Genomic DNA, 25,779 nt, shown 5'->3' on the forward strand with positions numbered 1-25,779 from the left:
GCTGGAAGACTTTCTTGGAAAGAGGCCCACCCAGCTCCACCCACTTCCTAAAAAAAACCTTGGTGGGCTGCCCTGAAAGATGTCAGCGAGTGCCATGGAGCCTCTGGGCACCATGCTGGGGACCCCTGCCCTATGACACTCACCTTCACAAATGAGCTGCACGTTCCTCTTGTTAGCAGCCAGGTTAATGCAGAAGGAGATGAGTTCCAGATCAATGCGCCCCTCGGGACACTCGAATAACATCTTCATTAACTATCAATACATCAATTACAAGCCATTAGATTTGCCAAAATGAAAAGCAGTGGTCTTAGCAGCAGCATTCAAATAAAACCAGCTCTTCAATAGAATCCATCTCCAGCCAAATATGAAATGCAGAGCAGGAGGAATGTTTTCTGGATGGTGTCCAGAACTTATATGCAGAACAGAAAGGAGTAGCCATGAAAGCAAAAATGTATAGAAACAGAGAACGTAGGGATCTCAGGCCATATAGATGACTAAATAATACCAATCCAAATCTGATGGATCATGCATGACTATCTGCATCATGTGCTTACATAAGCAAAACACAGCTAGGCCTGAAGTGGTAACTGGCACACAAGAGACAGTAATTAGAGGTCTAAACCATGAAATATAATCGGGGAGGTGCAGAACTAGAACGTTCCTTATTTTCCGCTGTTCCAAGGAAGACAAGTAATCTTCATCTCTGCACTACAGTCAAGGCAAAGAGCACATGGAACAGCACAGCAGTTCTGAGATTCAGGGAGGAGAGTGTGTGGCAAGCTAAACCTCCAAAAAGGTATGTGTGTGCCTCCAAGAAACAGTGAGAAAGAATCAGTCCCAAAGGCATTTCAACAGTGCTACAATTTCAGTTTGTACAAAAAAAAAAAAGGATTCTCCCCAAATCAACCCTATTTTGCTATCTAGCATTTAGGGCACAGAACATGTTTGTTCGTTCTCTCTCTCTCTTGCCTTCAACAATGAAATGCTAGGAATTTATACCGTCAAATAAATGTGGGAATGCCACAATTCTGCCAACTATCACGTTCTGCATGCCAATGCCCTTTTAGTTACCTAGGGTTTTTTAGCCCTGCAATCATATTGTGCCCCCCTAATGAGAAGGTTAAACAGAAGGTTTAACCAAATACATTAATTACCAGAGAAACAGCCATCCAAAATAGGCCACAAATGAAATTGCTGAGACTGCAATTTAGGGATTAATGTAGATCATTAAGGGCTTCTGTACAAATATGAAAAGGCAGAGTTTTTTAATCTTATAAGAAGATACCAAATTTTCTATGTATAAGAATGATTTAATAACAATTCTCTCCATTTGGATCTTTGAAAATTGCAATTAACACTGTCAAATTTCTGTATTCACCTCTGGAACATTTGAAAATGCCAGATCTGGATCATAATGCATTATTTATGTATGATCTCTCAAAGCTATTCAATATTTGTCCTCTCCCCATGCTCTCCATACTCATCTGCCCAAAACCTAAAAGTATTTTTCTAGAAAAAAAAATTCTGGCCAGGTAGGAATTTATGAATTTGATGCCACTTCTCTCTTCCTTCAGTTTTCTCTTCCATGAAATCACCAGCATATTTAAGCTCCATCTTCTTACTGAAACTAAGCCAAAGTATGGATTGCAAAATTTCTGAATATTCTTAATCTTCCTGCCATTCCTCTGTTGCCTCCCTCTGGCTTAGACTATAAACTACTTAGGATGGTGAGTCTGTTTTTCTCTTTACATCCTTTTGTAAATAGAACAAAGCCGAAGTCCAGTAGCACCTTTAAGACCAACAAAGTTTTATTCAGAATGTAAACTTCCATGTGCCTGCACACTTCTTCAAATGTCTGAAGAAGTGTACATGCACACAAAAGCTTACATTCTGAATAAAACTTTGTTGGTCTTAAAGGTGCTACTGGACTCCTAATTTGTTCTATTGCTTCAGATCAACACGGCTGCCCACCTGGATCTATCCCTTTGTAAAGCATCTCATATATATGGATAATGGATTTAAACACAAATCAACCAAATCCACTTGCTATCACATGTCAAAATTAACAAGCACTTGTGAAAATTAATGAAACAAAGTAAATTATGTAAGACTGGCATGCCTTAGTAGCATCTAGCTTGCCTACCGCTAACACGTTCTGTCTTAGAAGATGCTTCAGTATGGCATCCAGAATGCTAACGGGCACCTGCTGCAATAACTACATTACACCAGTTTTGGATTGAATATATTTTCCTCCTGCTTTGTTTCCTGACTCAGTAGAAAGTTTGACTTTTAAAGCCCTGAATAGTTTGGTCTCATATTCAAAGGACCACCTCCACCTGCTTATCCTTTGTCAATGCTGAAAGATCATCCCCAAAGAAGTGCTGCTACACCAAACCCACTGTCATGCGTGGCTGCTGAGGACCCGCATGGACACATGGAACAGCCTAATGCTGAATCACATCACAAAACCTTTACTGGCATGACCATATGGATAACAACAGAGTCCATGGTCAAAAAGAACATCTCCTCCTGGAAGCATAGTGAAAGAATTTTGCTACAGATTCAATGGCTTCACTCTTGTTTGAGGCTAATAGTGAAAAGATCTTATGGTCATCAGATTGACCCTCCAAGGGTTGCAAAAAGGGCTTTAAAAATACAGAACTAAGATCATCATAGAATTTACAAGACAGAAAAACATGGTGATTATCCTCAATCTTATTCATCCCACGTGGGCACAGACTATCAAAATATGGAATTAATGCTGAATCAGATGCTTGGGTCTATCAAGCTCACTACTATCTTCTCTGACCAGCAGCAACTCTCCAGGCTTTTGGGTAGCTGTCGCTGACATCACCTACTACCCAATCCTTAAAAAAAAAACAGATAATGCTGGAAACTGAACTTGGGATTTTCTGAATATAAAGCAAACACTCAACCACTGAGCCACATTCCCTGTCCTGAAGGGCCAAGGCCTCCCTGACAGCCACACCAAGGTCACAGAACTCCCTTCCACCAGGCATTACATTTACCCCTCTCATTGCAGTCCATCTGCTGTCAATTAGATACTTTAATTCAAGAAGACATTTTATTTAGAGTATTCAACTATGGTTTAGTCTTGGTCTCAGCATTTTATGGTTATTGCTTCTGACTGTATTTGTGTTTCATTTAATGTTTCAAATCTACCTTGGGCACCATTTTAGGGACAAACACACATACAGTAATGTCAAATAAATAAATATACTTGCTGTTTGAAGCAAGTAGGGAGAATGGCACCCATTAGGTATTATCTGCCTTAAGGCTGGCCTAGAAAGCAAAGTCATCTTCAGACGTAAAAGCACCTAGACACTGAAATAATTCTTCATTAAAAGTAACATTAAATTCTAGCTCAGGTTTTAAAGTCGTATTGCCAGTACTGAACTGCATGCCTGTACAAATGGGGAGACCGAAAAGGGTCCCGCAAGTTTCATCTAAAAGCAGTTCAAATTTTTAAAAATAATCCTCTGGTATGAGCTCCATGTTTCCCATTATGTCTTCATTTAATTTGATTGCTACTCGTGCCACTTCAAAGGGAAGCGTAATTGCTGCCAAATAGGAAATATTAAAATTAAATTTGTTCTGCTTTTACTACGTCCATTGTCATCTTTTCCTGATTTAGCAGGAAAGCAGTAAAAAGGGGCTACAGCGAGTGCAGCGAAGAGGCAGTAGTTTTCAATCAGACAAGTCCCACATCGAGTATCGGATACCACAGCCGAGGACTGAAATCACTGTGTCTAGACTCTCTGGCACCTGACTTCACTTATTTACCAGTGACCAGAGGCCAACCCCCACAGTCTTCTGTTCCTACACCTCAGCCCAGCCCCTTCCCTGCCCCCCAAGCTCAAACATCTTTGAATGATTATGCCAGAACTGCATGTCTCAGGAATCTCTCCTGACCGGCTACTCCCTAACTCTGATGTCTGAAGTAATGCTCTGGTTTCTGAACTTCAGCAGATAATGGTGGACAAGAGCAAAGGGGGCTGTCAAGAGAGGACATTTACCAGCATTAAGCTAAAATAGAAGCCTGCAGATCAAAGAGGGGCTAAACAGACAACCCAGGGCCAGAAAACATGTGGGTGAGTAAAGCTGTGGGGAACTTTGCATACTGCTCTGTGGAACAATATTGAATATCCTCATGACATCACCGCACAACCATGCCCTTTGATTGGTCAGGCTATTACCTATAAATGCTTTTTATAAACATCTGGATGGCATTTGCACCTGTTTAAATAAAGTACACGCTGCTGGGGTCTAAACAAGAATGGACTGTTAATGCTCACTTTTAACTCTTCCAACAACAACACCTATTAATTCAGGCAAAGCATAAGAGAGTTTTCCAGTGATAAGGCATCCCCGTTTAGCCACTAAAAAGGTACCACCACCACCACCACCACCCCAAAAATATCACACATGCCAATCAATCCAGTGAGCTCAGAAGCTTCAAGCTGGCAAGCCACAGGAACTCCTGGCTCCTACGTAAGCAATATGTAGCCCATGTGGCACTTTTTCTGTATCTGGCAGATTCTGCTTAAAACCTTGAAAATTTAATTTCTGAAATGCAGTTCTTATGGTGACAGATGATTACTGGATGACATCAATGCAACTATAGTAAAGGACTGGAAACCAGAAAAGCAGTAAAGATTCAAGAGAGGAATCAGGAAAGTAGGAAATTCATTATGCTTTCATTGCATCAGCGTTTCTCAAAGACAGCATTTAAATACCTGAATCCGACCAGTCCCAAATTGAGGTATATTAAGCGCATTATATCCAACAACTAGAGTCTGCCATTAGCTTGTCAAATGTATATTAACAGCATATTACTTGCATTGGATAAATTACTTATAGTGACCTTTCAGCTCATGATAATTCCAGGTACGAACATACAAAGTCACAGCCTACGGCTACATCTAGCTCTGTGCTGCTTCCTCCCGCTGGCAGAAACTCATCACAGGCACAGTCTTCCAACACCTTCTACCCATGATTCTTTGAATTCGATTTGGTGAGAACTGAACCTGGGACCTTCTGTATCCAACGCATGCACTCTACCACTGAGCCACAGCCCTTTCCCAAAGGCAAGCAATCTCCCTGGTGGTACCTAAGAAGGACTGATGACACGGATCCTCAGAACAGCAGGTGTTTGGCCCTCAATGCTGAACAGAGATCAACAATATATCCTGTCTATCAGACTCTACAGCAAAATTTAGACACACACAGGTAGTGAGAAGAGGTGCCTAACACTGTTTAATTATGCATTACAAGTTAAGAACCTGTAAGGAACTGTGGGAGGAGGACAATTTAAGAAATTCCTTCCCCTATCAACATCTTACCCTCCAGGATTCTGTAAGCTCTCAGACAACTGAGCATATTAATTCCCCCTGCAACCTTCAGCCAATGTGCAACTGCCCGCAACATTCCAAGGATCCTGAAGTATATTCTGCCCTCATCAGGCTTTGTTTTGCTCTGCTTGGTCTTTCGCTTAATTTACAAAACCATTCTGTTGCATACCTGAGAAGTTCTCCGAATATGTATACCTTATCTATAAATAATCTGAGTTTGCTGATTTCATAACTAGAACAGTAACACATGTCATGCGATTTTTAATAAAATACAGTAAAGAAGCTGGGGGCCCATGAGGAATTGTAGGGGATGAACAATTTGTAAATTCCCTCACTCCAAATTCTCCTCTAGGATTCTCTCATATGCCTGAACAAGCCAAATTCCCCTCCTTCCCTTTATTCTTTCAACATTCCACACATCCTAAAACATATTCAGGGTTTTTTTTTTCCTTCAAAAATGTTATGAATGTATTACAACCATCAAAAATTCACAAAAACACATATCTTATATCCAACAGAACAAGAGAACAAGAGTCGGATAAACCGTTCATAAATTAAATGTCCTTAAAGGTCAGCCATGCGGCTGTCTGATTCCTTCCTTTTTTCTCAATTTTAATTTTTTTAATTAAGTTTCAGTATAAAGAAATGATGCGGGGGTAGACGCAAAAAAATGAAAAGAGTTAGGGGAGGAACAAAACAGAAAGAAAAAAGAAAAGCAGTAAATATAGCAGTTACATTTCTACTTTCCAAACCTGATACTAAATTCTTTCTACCTGCAAGTCTTAAATTTTAACCCAATACAACTATTACATTCTACAGTCTTATTATTTTATTACTGTATATATATTTTTACTATTCTATTGCTTATGATATAAATCTAAGCTATTCATCTTTAATACAAACAAATGAGAAAAGCAAAGATAAAACATATTCAGTTCTCATCAAGCTATTAGGGGTATAAAAGGTAAAAGTAGTCCCCTGTGCAAGCACCAGTCGTTTCCGACTCTGGGGTGACATTGCTTTCACAATGTTTTCACGGCAGACTTTTTATGGGATGATTTGCCATTGCCTTCCCCAGTCATCTACACTTTTCCTCCAGCAAGCTGGGTACTCATTTTACCAACCTCGGAAGGATGGAAGGCTGAATCAACCTTGAGCCAGCTACCTGAACCCAGCTTCCGCCAGAATCGAACTCAGGTTGTGAGCAGAGCTTAGACTGCAGTACTGCAGCTTTACCACTCTGCGCCATGGGGCTCTTCCTGTTAGGGGTATAGCAGAGTTCTTTTATCCTAGTTAAGTTACAAAGTTATGTTTACCTACGCTATATATCTAGAGAATCCCTAGAATTAAAAACCCTTTCCTTGTCTGCGGGTAGTATGGTTTCATTGCTTTGATGACTGGCTTGGGGGTGAGCCCCTTTATCCATTAGGTATAGTGATAAAGCAGGTATCTACTGAGAAGTCCAGTTCAATTCAATGGGAATGCTCCCAGGAAAAGACGGCAGTCCCATATTTGGACACACACATCCATGTTATCTTAAGTTGCAAAATTAAATCTAACAGCTGGCATTTACCTACCAGCTGGAATTTACACAAGTGAACATCATCATTTTAACCTAGCTTAAGTCTGGAGACATATTCTTCAACAGGGAATCTTTTCTGGGTCGTTAACGGTTCTGAAACCCATATTCCTTTTTCCTGCTTGAAACCCATATTTCAGTTTAACTTTTGCTTTGAAACAGAGGTCAGGAAATTTCCATTGATCCTGCTCTCCTGATTCAGACTGCTACTGTGATCCACACAGGTTTCTGGGTTCCGCTAAACCACAGAGGCACAATTTCAGAGGGCATAGAAAATTACAGGACTATGGGAGAGGAGGAGAAGGAAATTTTCCCTTTATCTAGTGCAGCTCCATTGATCCTGTATGGCAGGGTTTCCCGAACTTTTCTTCCTCGTGGCCTGGTCTCCTTCGTGACCCACTAAAATTCGGAGGTGGAGCCTGGAGACTTTGGGGGTGGAGCTGGGAGACAGGAATTATGTCATTTCCTGTGGTGTCATTTCCAGGTCACAGGCCAAGTAATGTCACTTCTGGGGCACACTGAACCAAAACTCCACCTCTTCCTGTGAGGTCACTTCCAGGGCACTCCCCCCCAAACCTGCCTCTTCTTCTGAAGTAACTTTGTTTTCAGAAAAATCTCTCTGAAACTCATGCTGAGCCAAAATGGGGGTGGAAAGTGGGTGGTCTGCAACTTTTTTCATACATTCCCAGGGTCCTCTCTTTCCACCCCCACACCTGCATGCACTTATCTGTTTGTGTGTTCTTCTCCAGCTTGCAAACACTTCTAATGACCATGCTCAATTGCCTACACCACCTACACACCCCTTCCTCAACAGCACTGGCCACTGTGTGCAGTTGGGAGTGCTGTTGCCATTGCCATCAGGAATGCCAGCACTGTGTACCACCCACACTGGGCCCTGGCAGCTCCTCTACCTCAAAATATGCTGACACATTTAGTAGGCCCTTCCTTCAGCTGCTACTACGGGAACTCTGCCTCAAGTTACAACCAAGCTTGTCTGTGTAACTCTTCAAGCCTAGCTTTTCTCTGCACAACAGAGAAACGGGGGAAGAAAGGAAGCCAAACGGAGCTCAGGCTTTGCAGCCTGTGTCAGTCTTCAAGCCTAGGTTTTCTCTTCACAACAGAGACGGGGAAAGGAAGCCAAACGGAGCTCAGGCTTTGCTGGGGGCGGGGCTAGCTTTGGCTTTTCTTGTCACCCAGTATAGAGGCTTCCATGGCCCGGTACCAGGTCACCACCCTGCTAATGGGAAACACTGCAGTATGGGATCCAAGCAAAAAATTCAATATCTCATCATAAATAACAAATGCTGACTGAAAAGGAAACACAAAATGCTCAAACTATTTAACTTCAATTCATTTTCCAATAACATAATGAAGCAGCAAAAACTGCAATAAAAGATGTAAATCTTGGGTAACTCAGTCTCAAAAATATGAACAGAGATCTGTACATGAAAAATAATTGAATAGTCACTTTACTAGTCAAAGCACCACCAACAAAAGAACAGATTTTAACAGAATAAGAAGTACAAAATATGCAGAAATACAAAAACAGAAATAGTCTTTAACGCACAACACGAAAATGGACAGACCAAAGTATTTTTTACTGTAGTGTGAAAATGTAATACTCCAAAACCAGCTCTCTTCCTGGAATAATTCTTAAGCCATGGCTTTTAACAGATTTGCAGTGCATAAGTATTAAGCATTAAGCAGCATTAAGTAAATGGTATTGTAACAAATAATGGTGATATATTTGCTAGCCAAATTAATAGGCAGAATCTATTGTCAAGCCCAAGGAAAGCAGGTAATTGCAAAACGATACTGCTACAAGAGAGTAAGTAAGGAATTACTGTCTCAGTTACCAACATCTGAAATGTCCTTATGAACTCTGCTACAAGGAAAATGGAGACAAAACTAGTACAGTCACAATTGTTTGAAAAAGGAAAAACACATACCTGTGGTATACAGTCAGTGTATGCAAACATTGATTTAAAGCGATCATCCATGCTTATGTGATAGAGAATACACATGGCCACCTGTTTGTAATTTTCATTTCCTAAGGAAAAAGAAAACCACATTAAAATGAGAAAACCACATTAAAATGATGGTCTGGATGGGTTAGTCAGGCTGTTTGCATTGATTCACGTTTAAGGTGTGTAGAGACTCTTGTCCTCTATTCTTCCATTGTTCTGATTTTTAAAAGGGAAATATTTTCAAGAAAATGCATTGCCAAGCAAACAGATTTCAAAACAGTACCCAGTTCAGAAAAACTTGTGAATGTACACTAATGCCAGTAATTTCATCTCCTGATTTATTCTTCATGCTTGTTATTTCATTCCCTTTTAAACAAGTAAGATCTTAAAGCCACTGGAGGGCTGGGGGGAGGGGGGCTGGGACTGTGGATTTCAAGATGCTTACACCACTCCATTCCCCCACACCATCAAGCTAAGTATCCAACAGCTGCCATTCATCATGAAATTCAAAGAAAGCTGGATTCTGAAGCTTTGGGAGAAAGGGGAAGGGGAGCATTCCCAAGACGCACCCCTGCCCCCAGAATTCCAGGCATAATCCAGCCACAATTAAGACCACTGGTGGCAATGGGAGAGTGCTGTGGATGTGCCTTTCTTTCTCCATACTAATCATTGGAACAAAAAATTTGGTTGTGTAGTTTCCTTTGGGTTCTGAAGACCAAAACAGCTCCACATAAAGGTATAAAAACAGGAACTTTCATCATTATAGAAGCCATATTTTTGAGCAGCAGAACACATTGCACTAGGTTTGACAATGTTCTTTTTCTAAAAAAACTACCTTCAGACTTGGGACACATAAAACATCTCCTGAAAACTCATGCAAGAAAAATATTTGGGCTCCCCACCCAAACTCACCCCTAACACCATGACGACTAGAACCATTTTTAATAAGTGATGGGCTTTACAATAGTCTAAAAAGATCACTTCTGGAAATGTCTGCAGCTGTCGGCCCCCATGCTGACTGAAGTGGTTTGCATGCATTATCTTCCTGTACAGCAGCCATGTAAGTAAGAGAGTATCAATACTACACCACCAACAACACTCATACTGCAGATGTGCAGGTGGCTAAGGTCACCTATGAGTTCATGGCAGAAGCAAAATGCAAACTGGGAGATTTCCCCAGTTCACAGCTGAGTCTCTTAATCAATCCACCAAACCTGCTCTCAGAAATTTTCAGGTCAGCCCCATCTTACGCCTCCTCTGGAAAGTCACTTATTTGTATTAAATATTCTCGTACATTAAGAACACAAGAACATAACAGAAGCCATGTTGCATCAAGCCAATGGCCCATCCAGTCTAACACTCTGTGTCACGCAGTGGCCAAATAAACTAGGCGCCATCAGGAGGTCCATCAGTAGGGCCAGGACACTAGAAGCCCTCCCACTGTTGCCCTCCAGCACCAAGAATACAGAGCATCACTGCCCCAGACAGAGAGTTCCATCAAGATGCTGTGGCTTATAGCCACTGATAGACCTCTGTTCCATATGTTGATCCAATCCCCTCTTGAAGCTGGCTATGCTTGTAGCCACCACCACCTCCTGTGGCAGTGAATTCCATGTGTTAATCACCCTTTGGGTGAAGAAGCACTTCCTTTCATCCATTCTAACCTGACTGCTCAACAATTTCATTGAATGCCCACGAATTCATGTATTGGGAGAAAAATATTTTTCTCTGCCTTCTTTATCCCATGCATAATCTTGTAAACCTCTATCATGTCACCCCTCAGTCGATGTTTCTCCAAGCTAAAGAGTCCCAAGCACTTTAACCTTTCTTCATAGGGAAAGTGTTCCAACTCTTTAATTATTCTAAGTTGCCCTTTTCTGGACTTTTTCCCAATGCTATAATATCTTTTTTGAGGTGTGGTGACCAGAACTGTACACAGTACTCCACATGAGGCTGCACCACTGATTTATACGAGGGCATTATTATATCGGTTGATTTGTTTTCAATTCAATTGCTTATGATTAAACAAAGAAGAAAATGTTTGCAACAAATGAGACAACAACAGAATACACTGCACTAGGGGCCAAATGCAATATTAAAGGTGTCCACACTGCTTAAACCTTGGTACCACTGCTGAAGCCTTGGTACCCACTTAAGCACAAGAGATTCTGCAGAGTGGCCTTAAGGCCATTTGTGCCTTAATTTCTTTTTTAAGTTTTAGAGGACAAAGCAAGCAATATTTAAATATTTCTGCTTCTCAAATGAAATATGGCAGCTGCTTAAGACACCTCAGCATTCAAACTGTAATGCTTTCAAGTCCCCCTTAGGCTGCCTTGTCTCTTTAAAGAAATTCACAGCTAACCACAACTATCTTACTTGGGGTTTGCTCCACTGTCTGCCAAGGCCCACTCTGGCATCAAAGCAGATAAATCAGTGCCATTTATAGAAAGCAGAGTGATTACAAAAGCTAGAGGCTGGGGAAGACTGCAAAAAGATGAAACAGTCAGAGGACAAGGAGGAGACTACTGTGGAAAGGAAAAGCAACTGATTTATAACCTCCTATAATTTCTAGCACCTTGAAGACCAACAAGGGTTTGGATGTATAAGTTTCAAGAGTCAATGTTTCCTTCATCAGATGCTCACATGGCATCTTATCTGACTCACAAGGTTGCCAACCTTCAGGTAGTGACTGGTCATTTCCTGGGATTACAACTGATTTCCAGGAGAAAGATCATTTCACCTGAAAAAATGGCTGCTTTGGAAAGTGGACTCTATTGCATTATGCCCTGCTGAAGTCCCTCCCATCCCCAAACCCCACCCTCCTGAGGCTCCATCCCTAAAAACCTCTGGTTATTTCCAAACTCAGAGCTGGCAATCAAAGGGAGCTTTGACTTTTGAAAGCTTATACTCCAAAACTCCTGTTGTTCTATAAAGAACTACTGGAATCAAATCTTGCTCTCCTACTGCAGACCAACAGGAATATCTTCGGAAACGTGCTATAATTTGTCCCAGAGATAATACTGGGATGGACTCTACCCCTATTCAACCACTATACTGAGCAAAGTTTGATGCTTTCTTCCAGCGTAAGGAAACTTCCTCTAACTGAAGTGGCTCTTCCTCCAACAGAGGAACCCTCCAAGGAGTCTGCTGCCACGTTAAGCCACTCTTCTTCCAATACAAAAGATAGCTGGATCTACCCCCAAAATGCATGTCTGGTCACCTAAAGGTTTGTTTGTACAAAGCAGTCGAGGCCAAATAGCCGTCCCAGCTTCTATTATAGGTTAGGTACTGTAGGAAGGGGTTTCTTGCCCATTTAGATTGCAAGACACAAATACAAGGCCTACATAAGGCTGGTTAAAGACACAGGGGGAACCCTGCTAACATGTTCAGAATATGTTGTGCTTAATGATAGGTCAGCCAGATCACCTCTGACCAACAACTCAAAAAACTAACTGCCTGGCTGGTTACACAGTGCAGTAGTAAACCTGAGTAATGATGAGATCATTGACTAATAAATAGGGTGGTTAGAAATAGTTTGCCTGTCTTCTCTCAGGAATTTACTATTAATTAATCAAATCGCTATTCTGAAGTGCTATTCAATTGTCCTTTGCGTTTATACCACCTTTCCAGAATATGTGGTCATTTCCAGCTGAGGGTAGTTAATCCTTAACAAACCAGTCATTAGCAGCAGTAACTGTTTTTTTTTCTGTGGAAATTACTGCCATTATAAAATATACTCAGTGGTTTATAGAAATAATACTGCTTAAATTTGCAGCTGCAGTTCATCTGGAGCAGCTGGGGTGGAAAAAAATATGAGGTCCCTGAGGCTGTTTTCACAACAAGTTTTCAATAAATTAAAAGCCCCCAACTACACACATGATGGGTCCAGAATTTGAAATTTTATTTTTCATGTTTTAACACTGAGCAAGTCATGTAATGGCAGTTATGGACCAAGGCTGCTCCATTCTGTTCAGCACACAATCCCTACCCATTTTAAGACTGGAATGGGGTAAATTATTTAGGATTTGTTTGCCTCTAATGTGCTGGTGCAAAATACAAATTGTAGTGTCATTCGGGTTTTTTTTTTAAAGGTATGCTGCCCAGCAACACGAGGCTATGCAAAATTCATATTAACACAGAATCATGTTCAATGCAATCCTATGCAGAGTTACTACTGTCTAAGCCCACTGAAATCAATGGGCTTGGACTTGAGCAATTCTGTACAGGACTGCACTGTTGGCATCGTATTGGTATTTTCTTACTCTATTGGATCATGCTTGAAGAAAACCTTCATTTGCATCCCTGCAGGGTGGTGAGGCTTCACTCCAAGGATGCAGCCTATGATGCAACCACAAATGAGCACCCTCATACCTGCGAGCGAACACAAGTTCTTCCGATGCAACTCCATTAACATATGCTACAGTGGAAGCACAGACTGATTCCCACCCTCCATTTAGACAACGCTTTGGACGTAATCCACTTGTGGACCTATCATGGATTTGGAGGAGGTCATTCATTGTTCTCCAAGGCCTGCATACTCCAAAGACAGTTAAATCCACCTTCAGAAATAATTACTGTTTTCCAGCAGACCAATCCCTTTATTCTTAATATGATTCAGCCAGTAACTGCTATAAAGAAAGGGACACCCCAGGCAATATTCACACACAAAATATTGAAACCAGCTGTGGCAGACCTGCTGTAGGAATAAAGGTTTCCCCATTTAATTGGGAAAACAGGAGGAAGCATAACATTTTACTGCCATTAATAACTTCAAGCAACCCTGATAAGACTTTGCTGCTTTCTCAAGGCAGGACATGTGCTTTCTGTTACAAACTGCCATGTCTGACCCCCTATTGTTTGCTCACTTAATCGGGTAGGAAAACGTATGTTCCTTTATAGGATAAATTAGGCTTATTAAAATTAGAAAAACACTGCAGTAGCCAATAAGAGGCTCCTGTCTCCAAAAAAATGTGTGAAGCTCTATATTAAGTTCATTATGAGAAGGCCAAGCCAGGCCATAAAGAACGATCTGGTTTAAAAGGTCCTTAGAAAGAAGCATTTGTAAAAACAACAGAACTTTTATTAAAAAGCGAGAGCCCATAGCTCTGGTAGACACAGAACAGGCTGCTTGGTTTTTAAAAGGCAACAGATATATGGCTCAGTATAGCAACATATTATACCATGAGCTGCTTGCCCAAGGCATACAAACAAGTTCATTAGTTGCTGGCTTTGCCATCAATTAAACCTCATAATAGAAGGGTAAACTGGCAAATCATCTGATAGGCCATATACTTCAAGCCCTTCACTGGATGTTTAACTAAGGAAGTGGAAAGCTTCTGAGCAGTCAAAATCAGCAAAATCAGTTCTGAAGACTGACATCAGTAGTTGCCACCGTGGTTAATTCACAAATAATTAGTGAGCTTTTGACAACATCCTAAAACCCTCTTTCTTAAAGTACAGGGATACAAGTTCCTGTGGCATTCAGGAGGGGTAGGATATGTGAGACTGACGCTTAAGGAAGGACAGGTCCCCAGCAATGCTCCCTCTAAGCTGCAGAGTCTTGTGAGCAAAAATTCTACTTTGTGAGCTACTGGTATTAAAGTTGTAAGCTACTGCATAAATTATTGTGCTCTGGGCCATTTTTCCTGCGCTAAGCCAAAAACGTGTGAGCTGGAGGCTAAAAATCTGTGAGCTAGCTCATGCTAACTCAGCTTAGAGGGAACACTGGTTCCTAGTATGCAATGCAAGCCAGTAACCAGCCTTTAAAAAAAAGGATGACAAATGAAAATGCAACACCAGAACTTATTCATATGCTGAGGAACCTTATACATACTGTATAAAACAGACACATGCTGTGAAAAATCAGAGGACACCAAGGTTATCAATTTCATTTGTATACATTTTTGAACAAGCGGACAAAGTACAAAGCAATCAAATAGTATTTCCTACTGCTTCTTGCAAAAGATGCTGGGTGGCTATGCTTTATTTCCTCTCCTAAATCATATGTTTCCTAAAAAATGGTTGGAAGCGATAATGAAGAGTACCTAGAAGTATGATCAGTTGCTCAGAACTTTCAAACAAACACATTTTTTCAAAGGAGATCACAGTTTTGGGAGTGTGAACCTTACAGGAATAGAACTCCCTTAGAGAACTCTCAAAATAAACCAGGACAACCAACTCAGCTACCACTTTCAATTATTCTTGGATGATTCTCATGAACTAAGATTCTCTGCTGGGAGTAAACCAAACTTTAAAATCTCAAGTTAAATTCCAGTTCACCCAGGATCCTGCATAAAGACAACATGGCAAACTAGACTTTGCTTCAGGCCCTCTCAAGCCCACAAAAGTATAACTCGTAGTCTGCACACAAGGGGAAGAGAGAGGGATGAGGGAAGCTCAGAGGCATGGCAAATGAACTGTGTTCACATCCATCACAACAAATCGTGGTTTAATTACACCTTGTTGCGATGTCTGAATGCAGCCTAAGCACGGATCCACAGATGGCTTTACATCACCTTTTTTCATATTCATCATTTATCTATTATATCTTTATCCTACCCTTACTCTAAGAAGCTTTGGGCAGTGTCCATGGCCCCCCTCCTCTCCTTACACTAAAAAAACCCCACCATGTTAGGTTAGATTGAATAGTGCTCATCAACCAAATTTACTTCAATGAACTTTGTGGCTCAGCAATAATCTGAATGCTCATCTCCCTGGTTCAGGTTCAATACTCTGTCCACACTGGCTCTTGAGATGATATCGCCTACCATGCATACAGATGGCCATGAAAAACATTTGTTCTCTCTAATTCCCAACAACATATATCAATAAAGTACTACCAAAACTCAAGCAGAAAAATGTGCAAACTACCCTAAGTACTATCTATGTGTATTACCCTCAGGGATAAATCCAAATACAGCTCAGGCTAGTTTTGCTACAAAATTTCAAGTTATCTTTACTTAAAACAAATATCAGACCATTAGAAGTAATTAACTGACAGTAGCAACCGACTCTAGCTAATAAAAATATTTGTGTCAGTGCCTCCGAAGTTTTTGATGAGAGACTTACGAAACCTACCCAACAATGCAGTGAGTTTTGGAAGAAGTCCAACTTGTACCATTTTATTTCTCAAGCCGGTGTCAAAAGAAAGGTTCAGCAGAAGTCGAAGTGTGATATTCAGCAGGTCTTCATGGTCACATGGTACCACTTTCACCAGTTTCTCAATAATATCCAGTTCAACCTACATGAGCAACATGGGAAAGTTAGAATTACTAAACCTATATTTTGCCAAACTAAATCCTGTACCAAAGATTTGATAAAAATCAAATTTACTTTATGATAAAGTTTAAAGATACCAAAGCTTTTGCCTCATTGTTAAAATGAGTTCTGCTGAAGTTTCTCCATGAAAACAACTGAATATAGGTTAAAAAAATGCGCATTTTCTCAACAACAAAACTGATAGCCTTCGGACATAGCAAGACAACTTGTATTTTTTACATCAGAGCTTAATTCAGTGGACAGTAACCCTGAAGACAGTAATGTCATGGGGGGAAAGGGAAGCACCACAACAGAAAACAATATGTCATTCTAGAAAATTATGTTGACTCTAGCCAGCAAAATGCTGCCCTCTACTTTAAAAGACATATAAAGGCTGGTATTAAACTGCATATTCTGTTCACTGTGACAATGCTTCATTTTAATTAACGGCACTTAAAAGCTAAATTCCGAAGACATATGAGCAGTTCTATGTCAATGCCATGTAGCCAGTGTTCCCTCTAAGCTGAGTTAGTGTGAGCTAGCTCACAGATTTTTAGCCTCCAGCTCACACATTTTTGTCTTAGCTCAGGACAAATGACCCAGAGCAAGCTAATTTATACAGCAGCTCACAACTTTAATGCCAGTAGCTCACAACTTCAATACCAATAGCTCACAAAGTAGAATTTTTGCTCACAAGACTCTGCATCTTAGAAGAAACATTGAATGTAGCATGTTTCTAGCACAGGCTAAAAGGGCCATCTGATAATAATGGGCAGTACACAGCTTCTCAACACTCATCTTCTTTGATGTCTCATGTCAGAATCTTGATTTGATTAGAATTTTGATTTTGCTCATCCCTACGCTCAGTATAACACAGGCAGCATATCAACAAGGTGACCAACATCACATTCCAGAGCACTGTATTAATGCCTGATTCTGGGTAGCTTGCCAACTGTGCAGACTTGATGACCCTTTTTATATAATCCATCTTGTGTTTGTTCGCTTCAGGAACACTGGGACCTGGCAACGGTGATCCATGCTATGGTCACCTTGAGACTGGATTACTGCAACGCCCTCTACATGGGGCTGCCCTTGTGCCGAACTCGGCGGTTGCAGCTGGTGCAGAACGCGGCGGCTAGGCTGCTATTGGGGCTCCCAAGATGGGAGCACATGCAGCCGGGGCTGCGCGGACTGCACTGGCTGCCAGTGGTGTACTGAGTCCGTTACAAGGTGCTGGTCATTACCTTTAAAGCCCTATATGGCCGAGGGCCCGCCTACCTGAGGGACTGTCTCTCCCCATATGAGCCCCAGAGAGCGCTGACGTCAGCTGGAAAGAACCAGCTGAATATCCCTGGGCCAAGGGAGGCCAGATTGAAGACCACCCGGGATCGGGCCTTCTCCATTGCGGCTCCACTGCTGTGGAATCAACTCCCAGAGGAGGTACGGGCCCTGCGATGTTTAGACCAATTTCACAGGGCCTGTAAGACCTACCTCTTTAAAATAGCATTAACCTATACCGAGTTAAGATAGTGCCACTGGATATGTTTTTTTGCCACTGAACTTATGAAAGACCTATTATAGCACCATAATGTTAATTTTAATATAATCTGTAAATTGATTTATGATGATTTTATTGCTATGTATGATTTTATTGTATTGCATTTATATGTTGTGAGCCGCCCTAAGCCTGCTTGTGTGGGGAGGGCGGGATATAAATAAAAAGTATTATTATTATTATTATTATTATTATTATTATTATTATCTTGACAAAACCTCAAATCAAATCTCACAGGCCTCAACCTGTAAGGATGTGCTAATCAATTTTTGACAACATCTAGCTGGAAGAAAAAGTTCTGCAGACCTCAAAAGTTTATACACTGTTAGGTGTCATTTGACCAGTCCTAATAAAAGGTCCAGCCCTGACCTGGATGTCCCAGGTAAGTTAGACCTCTTCAGATCTCAGAATCTAAGCAGGGCTGGTCCTGGTTAGCACATGGATGGGAGAGCACCAAGGATGTCCTGGAGGCAGGCAGTGGCAAACCAACTCTGAACATCTCATGCTTTGAAAACCTTACAGGATCACCGTAAGTTCACATACAAACAATGAAAGGTATAGTGTGGATTGTGTTCAGGAGGGCTGGATTTTTCTTTTGGACAATCAGCAATGACAACTTCTGAGCATGTGTACTCAGATCCAGAGGACAAGAAAGGATGCAGAGAACTGGGAACCTAACTATAGTGCTAATATTTCTTACAGGAAAACAGGCTGGAGAGCAAAAGTCTCTCTCACCTCTGATCAGTTGACTGTCAGATCAGGAGTTGGGAAAACCTGAGAATGCAGTTTTTCACTAAAATGGACCTCTCTAAATCTAGCGTTATTTTAATCTGAATTTTCTAAGTATTTTCTTAGGTTTTATATACAGTTTAAAATATCTATGTCCATGCCGAGAATTCAGCTGTATACCTAAGTAACAACAACAATAATAAAGATCACAGGGAGAGGCCCTCCTGATTGTCCCATCTATCAAAGCTCACTTGGGTGGGTCCACAAGAGAGAGTCTTTTCAGGGGCAGCGCCACAATTATGGAACAACCTCTCCAGGCAGGTGAGCCTGGCACTTTCAATCTTTAGGAAGCAGTTGATGGCAGTTTTATTGAGGACTGCATTTGATTAATTTACTAGCAACCCTAAACTACTTTTAAATTCAGGGTTTTAAAAAAATATATATGTATCGTATCTATGTCATAAGCTTCCTTGAACACCATAAGGAAAAAAGGTGGCTAATAAAGTGTTTTAAATAAGCAAAATAATTTTAAGCGTACCAGTCTTTCAATAAATGCTTAAGAAGAGAAGGAACAAAAACAAAACCATCACCATCTATATATTGCTTCTCTATGTGTAGATCTGAGCATATCTGGTGCATGAGAGTACTTGAAGGCACAAAACCCGCAGATCCAAATGTACTGTAAACTGGAACCACACCAGTTAGAAACCATGTAGCCAGGTGAACGTGCAGATTTAAGCTGCAAACAAAAGTAGGAAAGAAATCCTATTGCCATTTTGTTGGTGTTTCTTGCCAAACACAATTAACAGAGCCCTTCAAGCAGAGTACTGGAACATTTACCATGTCATTTTTATTCTCCATGAAGATGCTGAGTTTCTTCAGAAATGACACAACTAGAATCAGAAGTTCAAAGTTCTCTCGATCCAGAGCTTTCACCAGCATGTGAACAATATTCTTGTTCCGCATCTTCAGCTCAGTGCGTGTGTCTTCGGCGAGATTCAACAGCAAATAAAGGGCAACTGGCACATTTTGGAGGGAAAATAACAGCACCGTAAGACTAAAATTGTAAACCGTTTGCAAGCCACTAGTAACGTATCCAAAAATCTTGAGCACTGCAAACACCTCCTATACAAGGCCCATTTGGAATAAGATTTCTATCAACAACAGCTAAGAACCTCTTCCTACCACTATAATCTCTACACTGTATTTGGGACAGCTTCAGAAGCCATCCATATCTGTTTAGAAGTCCTCTCTTCCTGAAGGTTTTATAAGAAGTCATATTTTCCTTAGACTAGAAACTGATGACTGGTTAACTAACAGTCCCATCCTAAGAACTGTTGCATTCCTTTAAGTCCACCGCAGTCAATGGAACAGATGGCTGCTACAGCTTACAACTGCTTCCCTGGTTTACTTGTGAAACATCATCTCTGAGGACAGGGGGCTATACTTAACAAGCAACCTTTAATTTCTTTTTTAAAACATAGCTTGAAGGTTCTTTCTTCTTGAGGATGAGAAGGATACTCCGGACTGAAAGGGTGGGTCCTCCTGGAGATGGAGAGAGCAACCTATTTCCTGCCTTCAAGGAAAGGAGAACCCAAGCATTGCAGGTTGTCCTCCTCCTTGAAAAGTCATTCTTATGTCAACTTCTGTAGCAATGGTTGGCTATGGTTTCCCCTACTCAAGACTGAGAGAGGGAGGTGACAAAGCATACTTAAGACTTCAAGGTTCAAGAAGGGTGATAAAACAACATCTCGCTGACCTTGCTTTGCCGCCTCCCACCTAGTGTAGTAATTTGGAGAAACACAGATCCAGGCCTAGAAAATCAAAATTAACTTGACCATAGCTTTCTTTGCCAGCCAGCTGCACAATCATCAGAATATTTAAATTGTCAAGAAAGAAAAGGAAAGAAAGAGTCCTCTTGGTTGTAGAGAGCAAAGGAAGAGGAGAAGAGGGAAGAATGCTACCAGTGGCCTACATGCAAAAACAGAGTACACAACCTAATTTAGCTGGCTTTAATAGAAGGCATTCTAAAACAACCTAGGACATACTAACAGAGCATAAGTGACTAACAGCTAACCAGTGGCTAGGCTGGATGCTGTCACTGCACAAAATGCACTGCACAGGACTGACTGTGAGAAAAATGCTGAGGTGATCAAAAAGAAGCTCAACTCCACAATAAACTGGCATTTTGAACAATGTGAAATCTGAATGCCAATCTATTTTATTTTATTTTTTTTGCAAAGTTGCTACTATCCGTGGTCAAAAAAGGAAGTACATACATAACAAGCCAGGTGCAAACTGTTGTTCAGAATTTTAACGTAGCAGTCAAACAAATCGTTCAGGAAGTCCACATTCAGACATTACACTGAACCAGAGCTTACGCAAATCATGGTTTATAAACTATGGTTTATACACCACAGAGTGAAAATGTAGACAGTCTTTGAGCATTTCTATTTTCCAACATTTTTAATTAAAACTGAGAAGGTAGCTACTTCCATAAATCCATGCCTTAGTGCTATTAGGATTCTATACCTCGAAGCAGCTGCTCTTGCTTGACAACCAGTCCTTGATACTTTTTGAAGGTTTTTTCATATTCTTTTTTCTGGGTTTGATTATCCGGATCATCATCAAGTAAAGGGCAACAGTTAAGGATAAGCACAACATCAGGAAATAAACAAACACACAGAGAGACCATAAACTGATAAAATATTCTTTGATCAGGGCTGAAGTTATGATAGGAAGCAGGCTGATGTGATCAGAAAGTATCATCTGAGAGCTCCCGGAAGTACTCCCACAAACATGCTGCTGGCAGGATTATTCATGTGTTTTCCCCAAAGACAAAGCAAAATAGGCTTCCCCATATATCATGATTAGCAAAGCCTACAAACTGCAAAATGAAAGGATATCAGCTTTCCTCTTCTTGGTGAGTTCTTCCTGCCAAAGCTCATGTCTCTTCAGCTCATGGTCAATGATGTTCATGCAGAGAGCTCCGATTTTATAGTGTGTGATGAGTCCATGAAATTGAGAAAAGCTAGACGGAGGGGAGGGAGAATAAATCTATGTGAAAACTCAAAGCCAGAGTGACATGTTTCAAACTAACAACTCTAATACCATAGAGTTAAGGTCAATTGCTTCTCTATATTAAAATAAATATAAAATATTATTTTTCAAAGCGTTTTCATGCGCGCTGTGAATTATAAGACTTACCTAGAGAAGCAGAAAAATATATAAATTATATTAGTAGCAAGCTCCACACTTTGTTTCCAATCCTCTCTCAGTACTCTGGCCAAAGCACCCAGCGCAGTTTCTAAATAAAACAAAATGGAGATCAGCCTAGGTTGTGGATTATAGTGTTATCAGGCTGATTTCCTTACACCTAATAGGAAAGAAACATGCTGCAGGCGCTATGCTTTATGAACCCACATTCACAAAGGTGAGAACCATGGCACATTAATTAGGACTTCCATCACCTTCTGTTCTAAGAGATAGAATTTACTGCCCAAAGAGACCTGTTTTACACCCTTGTTTCTAGCCTTCCAGAGATACATAGTTAACAGTTTTCCTCAGGAAGGCATTTGGTGTTAATTGACTGGATATCCTCCTAGGGTAACAACTAATTTTTCTACTGCTGATTTTACTGTTGACTAGTTTTAATAGTCCATCATTGCTGGTTTGTTGATGTTTTTATGATTGATTACACCTGGTTTTGGTAGCTGCATTTTCAATACTAAGCATTTTATTTCTAAGCAACCCTGAGTGCTGCTTCAGCAGAAAGGCAGGAGAGAAATCTAAATAAAATAGATAAACAATGGGTGTCAGAATGCAGCATACATGAACAGAGATTATGACACTCGTTCCAGCCAGCCAGAGAGGCAATAGCCAGCCCAACGTGATAAAAGACAGACAAAATTTAAACTCACCATTAAGCAGGAGTTCTTCTAGATTATCAGGATTCCTGGCCAGCTGCAGAATGAGTGCAGAGCCACGCACCTTATCAGGAATATCTTCATAGAGCAGCTCAATGTATTCATCCATGTCATTGATATTGGCTACTTCATCAATCTGAAAATATCCAGCACCAAAAAAGGAAGATATTGACGTCAATTCTCTTATTAGAAGTGTTGGGTTTTTTATATCCTGCTTTTCTCTACCCTAAGGAGTTATCAAAACAGCTGATGATCGCCTTCCCTTCCTCTCCCCACAACAATCACCTCGTGAGGTTGGTGGGACTGAGACAGTTCTGAGAGAAAGCTACTGGCCCAAGGTCAGCCAGCAGGCTTCATGAGGAGGAGCAGAGGATCAAACTCGGTTCTCCAGATTACCGCCTGCCTCAGTTAACCACTACACCACTCTAGCTTATTAGACCATATCTATATCAGTGATTTTAAAAAGAGGCAAACTCTTTCTACCCCGTCATCATTGCTTTGGAGAGGTAAAGAATGTGGGGGAGGTGTCTCCATCCTTACCAATTCAGGTGACAGGCACAGTCTAGCAAACAAGATGGAATACAGTCCAATGAAATTTCTGTTGAAAGTACTTCTGCCACAGATCACTCCATCAAAACAAGCAAGAGACTGTATACTGTTCAAGTAAAGCTATGATCGTTTGAGTTCTATTTTTGAATAGATTTCTGATTGTGCACTTCCCTTGAAAACACCTCTTTAATTCAATACAGGATGCACAGTATGAATGACTTCAAGGGAAACTGCATTACACTTTGGTTCCTTGCTACAAGCGCTATATAATCAAGATTAACTAGCTGGAAGATGCTTGTAATGGAACCAAGCAGGTTTCTAGAAAAAGCCAAGCTGGAACTCATTTACATATCAGGCCACACCCCCTGGCATTACCATTGTTTCACATAGGGCTTTTTTGTAGAAAAAGCCCAGCATGACCTCATTTGCATATTAGGCCACACCCCCTGACACCAAGCCAGCCAGAACTGCATTACTGTGTGTTTCTGCTCAAAAAAAGCCCTGGAACCAAGTAATCCCTCAGCTCTATCCCACCCTTCCTCCAGAGAGCTCATGGAGGTGTACATTATTCTCCATTTTATCATCATAAAGCTATTAGATGGGTCAGGCTGAGAGAAAGTGACTAACACAAGGTATTCCAGTGAGCTTCATGGCCCAGTGAGGATTTGAACACAGATCTCCCACAAGTTAGTCCAACACTAACTCAGCAATCCCTAATATGGTATGCCTGGTGACCATACAGTCCACCACTTTGTTTCCTGGTGTCCATTTCCTTCTTACCCCAAAGCAAGAGCCAGTGTTGGTTTTCCTCCACCATCCTAGAGTAGGAGCTGTTTCAGAACAGTCCAGGAGATACCAAATGTGAGTCTACGGAGAGCAGCCATTCAGAAACTGCTACCTCCATCATAGCTGGATTCTTAGCCCAGACTCTCCCAATGTTTTATGACTGGCTCCAGAGCTAAAGGCAGCCATTTTGTGGCTTGCTTCCCCCTCAGCCAAGAAGCTATTTTCTGGTAGTGGCCACCATCTGTTCTCAAAATCCAAAAGTGCCCACAAGCTCAACAATGTGCCTGCTACAATGCTCTTGTGACTAAATACTATGATATGCTTCAACTATCTAGATTACATTATAAAGTTGCAGCAATATTTGAACATATCAAAAGATAGAAACCTAAGAATTCGTAACATGAAAGCTAATTGTGGAGATATGAAAGTAAAGTCAGTATTCAGAATCCTCCATAATTGGACAATACCTACCTCTGTCCCTTCAAAAGGAGGTGGATCTTTTGGTTTACTGGATTTCTCTTTTTTCTCTATATGAGAAAAAAAGACAGTAACGTCATCTGTACATGTAGTCTCTCACTTTATTTTCATTTTGCCCTTATACTTTGGGGGTAAAGGAGGAAGAAAAGAGAAAGCAAATTTGACTAAAGTGGAGTCAGCAGTGCTTCCCATAAAGACAAGCTGTAGACTCCAGTCTCAAACACACATGACATACAAGGAGGTTCACCTTAACCTAACGGGATTTATTTCCAAGTAAATACACTAAGGATTTGATGGGCAAGATGAGGAAATCAACACAGATTGATACTTAGGATGATATATCAAAAGGCACATCTGCAAAGTGCTTTTATGACTGCAGGGGTGCCCCGGGGATTTTCTCACATGGCAATAGCCCCTGGCAACTCAAGGAATGCTGTTCTAAGGGGGAACAGCTGTAACAATAGGGTGGCTAAAACACGCTGCATCATATATGATTTCCTAGATCCCAGCCTTCAAACTCCCCACCCCCTTCAAATTTAAGCAGAACAGTAAACATGCTGCGGGGCATTTCTCCTGTCACTATGCCAAATATGCCATATTTAGAACAGAATCTTCTGAAAGAAAGCTATACCATAAATGTTGCTTGACTGACAAAACAGAAATGCAATTATGGTTCAGCACCACTGTCTCAAAGCTGGATATTTCAGATGAAATACGGCATACCTTGGTAACTGCCCACCTCCCCTCATAATACTAGAAGTGGGAAGAATGACATCATGGGCTAAGTTGCAAGTGTCAAACCTTGCTCTGCCTACCTTTTCCTGTAGAAGTGTCTCTGCGGTTCTGCAAGTAGTAGAGCAACTGTTCCACCTCAGCTAGTTTAGAAGGGTGAATAAGTTTGCATTCTTCCACCACCTTCCGAGCCAGAGAAGAAATGTCTGTATTGGCATTGAGGCTCTTCAACCGGATGCTGAAAGATACATTTCACAAATTTCACTCACAACTGACGCAGAAATCATATATTCAGTACTTGACTTTAAACAAGTATTTCTTATTTTACTCCATTTGTACCCTATTTCTCTCTCCAATGAAAACCCAAAGTGGTTAACACAAATAACAACTCATAAAGGATTAAAGGATTAAAAATATAATATGGTATCATATCAAAGCTACTAAAATGGCTTCTACACTCAGTGATTCTTGGCATAATTGCACAATTGCAACCAAGGCCAAGCTATCAGGAACAGACTGAATTAGAAGTATAAATACAAAAAAAAAAAATTGTGTTGTTTAACACATTTGCTAGCCACCTTTCTCCCTTGAAGAACTCAAGGCAGCTTACAATATAGAGAAAACATTATAAAAACACAATAAAAACAATTATAAAACCCATAAAAGTCACCATTTAAAAACTCCAATTAGGACTGCCAATAATAAAAGCTAAATCAATCAAAACACCATCCTAAATAAATGGTCTTCAACTGCCTCTTGAAGATTAACAATGAGAGACCAGGTACACCTCACTGTGGAGGTTGTTCCATAATTGTGGAGCTCCATGGAAAACGCCCTCTGTTGTGTATCC

General features: G+C 40.8%; 1 protein-coding gene across 1 annotated transcript in view; it reads right to left on the minus strand.

The window, feature by feature from the left end:
- Positions 1–25,779, minus strand: part of KIFAP3 (kinesin associated protein 3) — an 83,045-nt gene that overhangs the window by 50,426 nt on the left and 6,840 nt on the right. Inside the window, exons 3-12 of the mRNA XM_060232585.1 lie at positions 25,013–25,167; positions 24,192–24,247; positions 22,380–22,521; positions 21,667–21,766; positions 21,366–21,490; positions 20,992–21,090; positions 19,300–19,478; positions 15,996–16,158; positions 8,901–9,001; positions 144–252 (exon numbers count right to left, since the gene is read on the minus strand). Of these exons, the coding sequence (XP_060088568.1) occupies positions 144–252; positions 8,901–9,001; positions 15,996–16,158; positions 19,300–19,478; positions 20,992–21,090; positions 21,366–21,490; positions 21,667–21,766; positions 22,380–22,521; positions 24,192–24,247; positions 25,013–25,167 (1,229 nt within the window). The remainder of the gene's footprint in view (positions 1–143; positions 253–8,900; positions 9,002–15,995; positions 16,159–19,299; positions 19,479–20,991; positions 21,091–21,365; positions 21,491–21,666; positions 21,767–22,379; positions 22,522–24,191; positions 24,248–25,012; positions 25,168–25,779) is intronic.

This window comes from Heteronotia binoei, chromosome 2, assembly GCF_032191835.1.
Source record: "Heteronotia binoei isolate CCM8104 ecotype False Entrance Well chromosome 2, APGP_CSIRO_Hbin_v1, whole genome shotgun sequence".
In the NCBI taxonomy this organism is placed as follows: domain Eukaryota; kingdom Metazoa; phylum Chordata; class Lepidosauria; order Squamata; family Gekkonidae; genus Heteronotia; species Heteronotia binoei.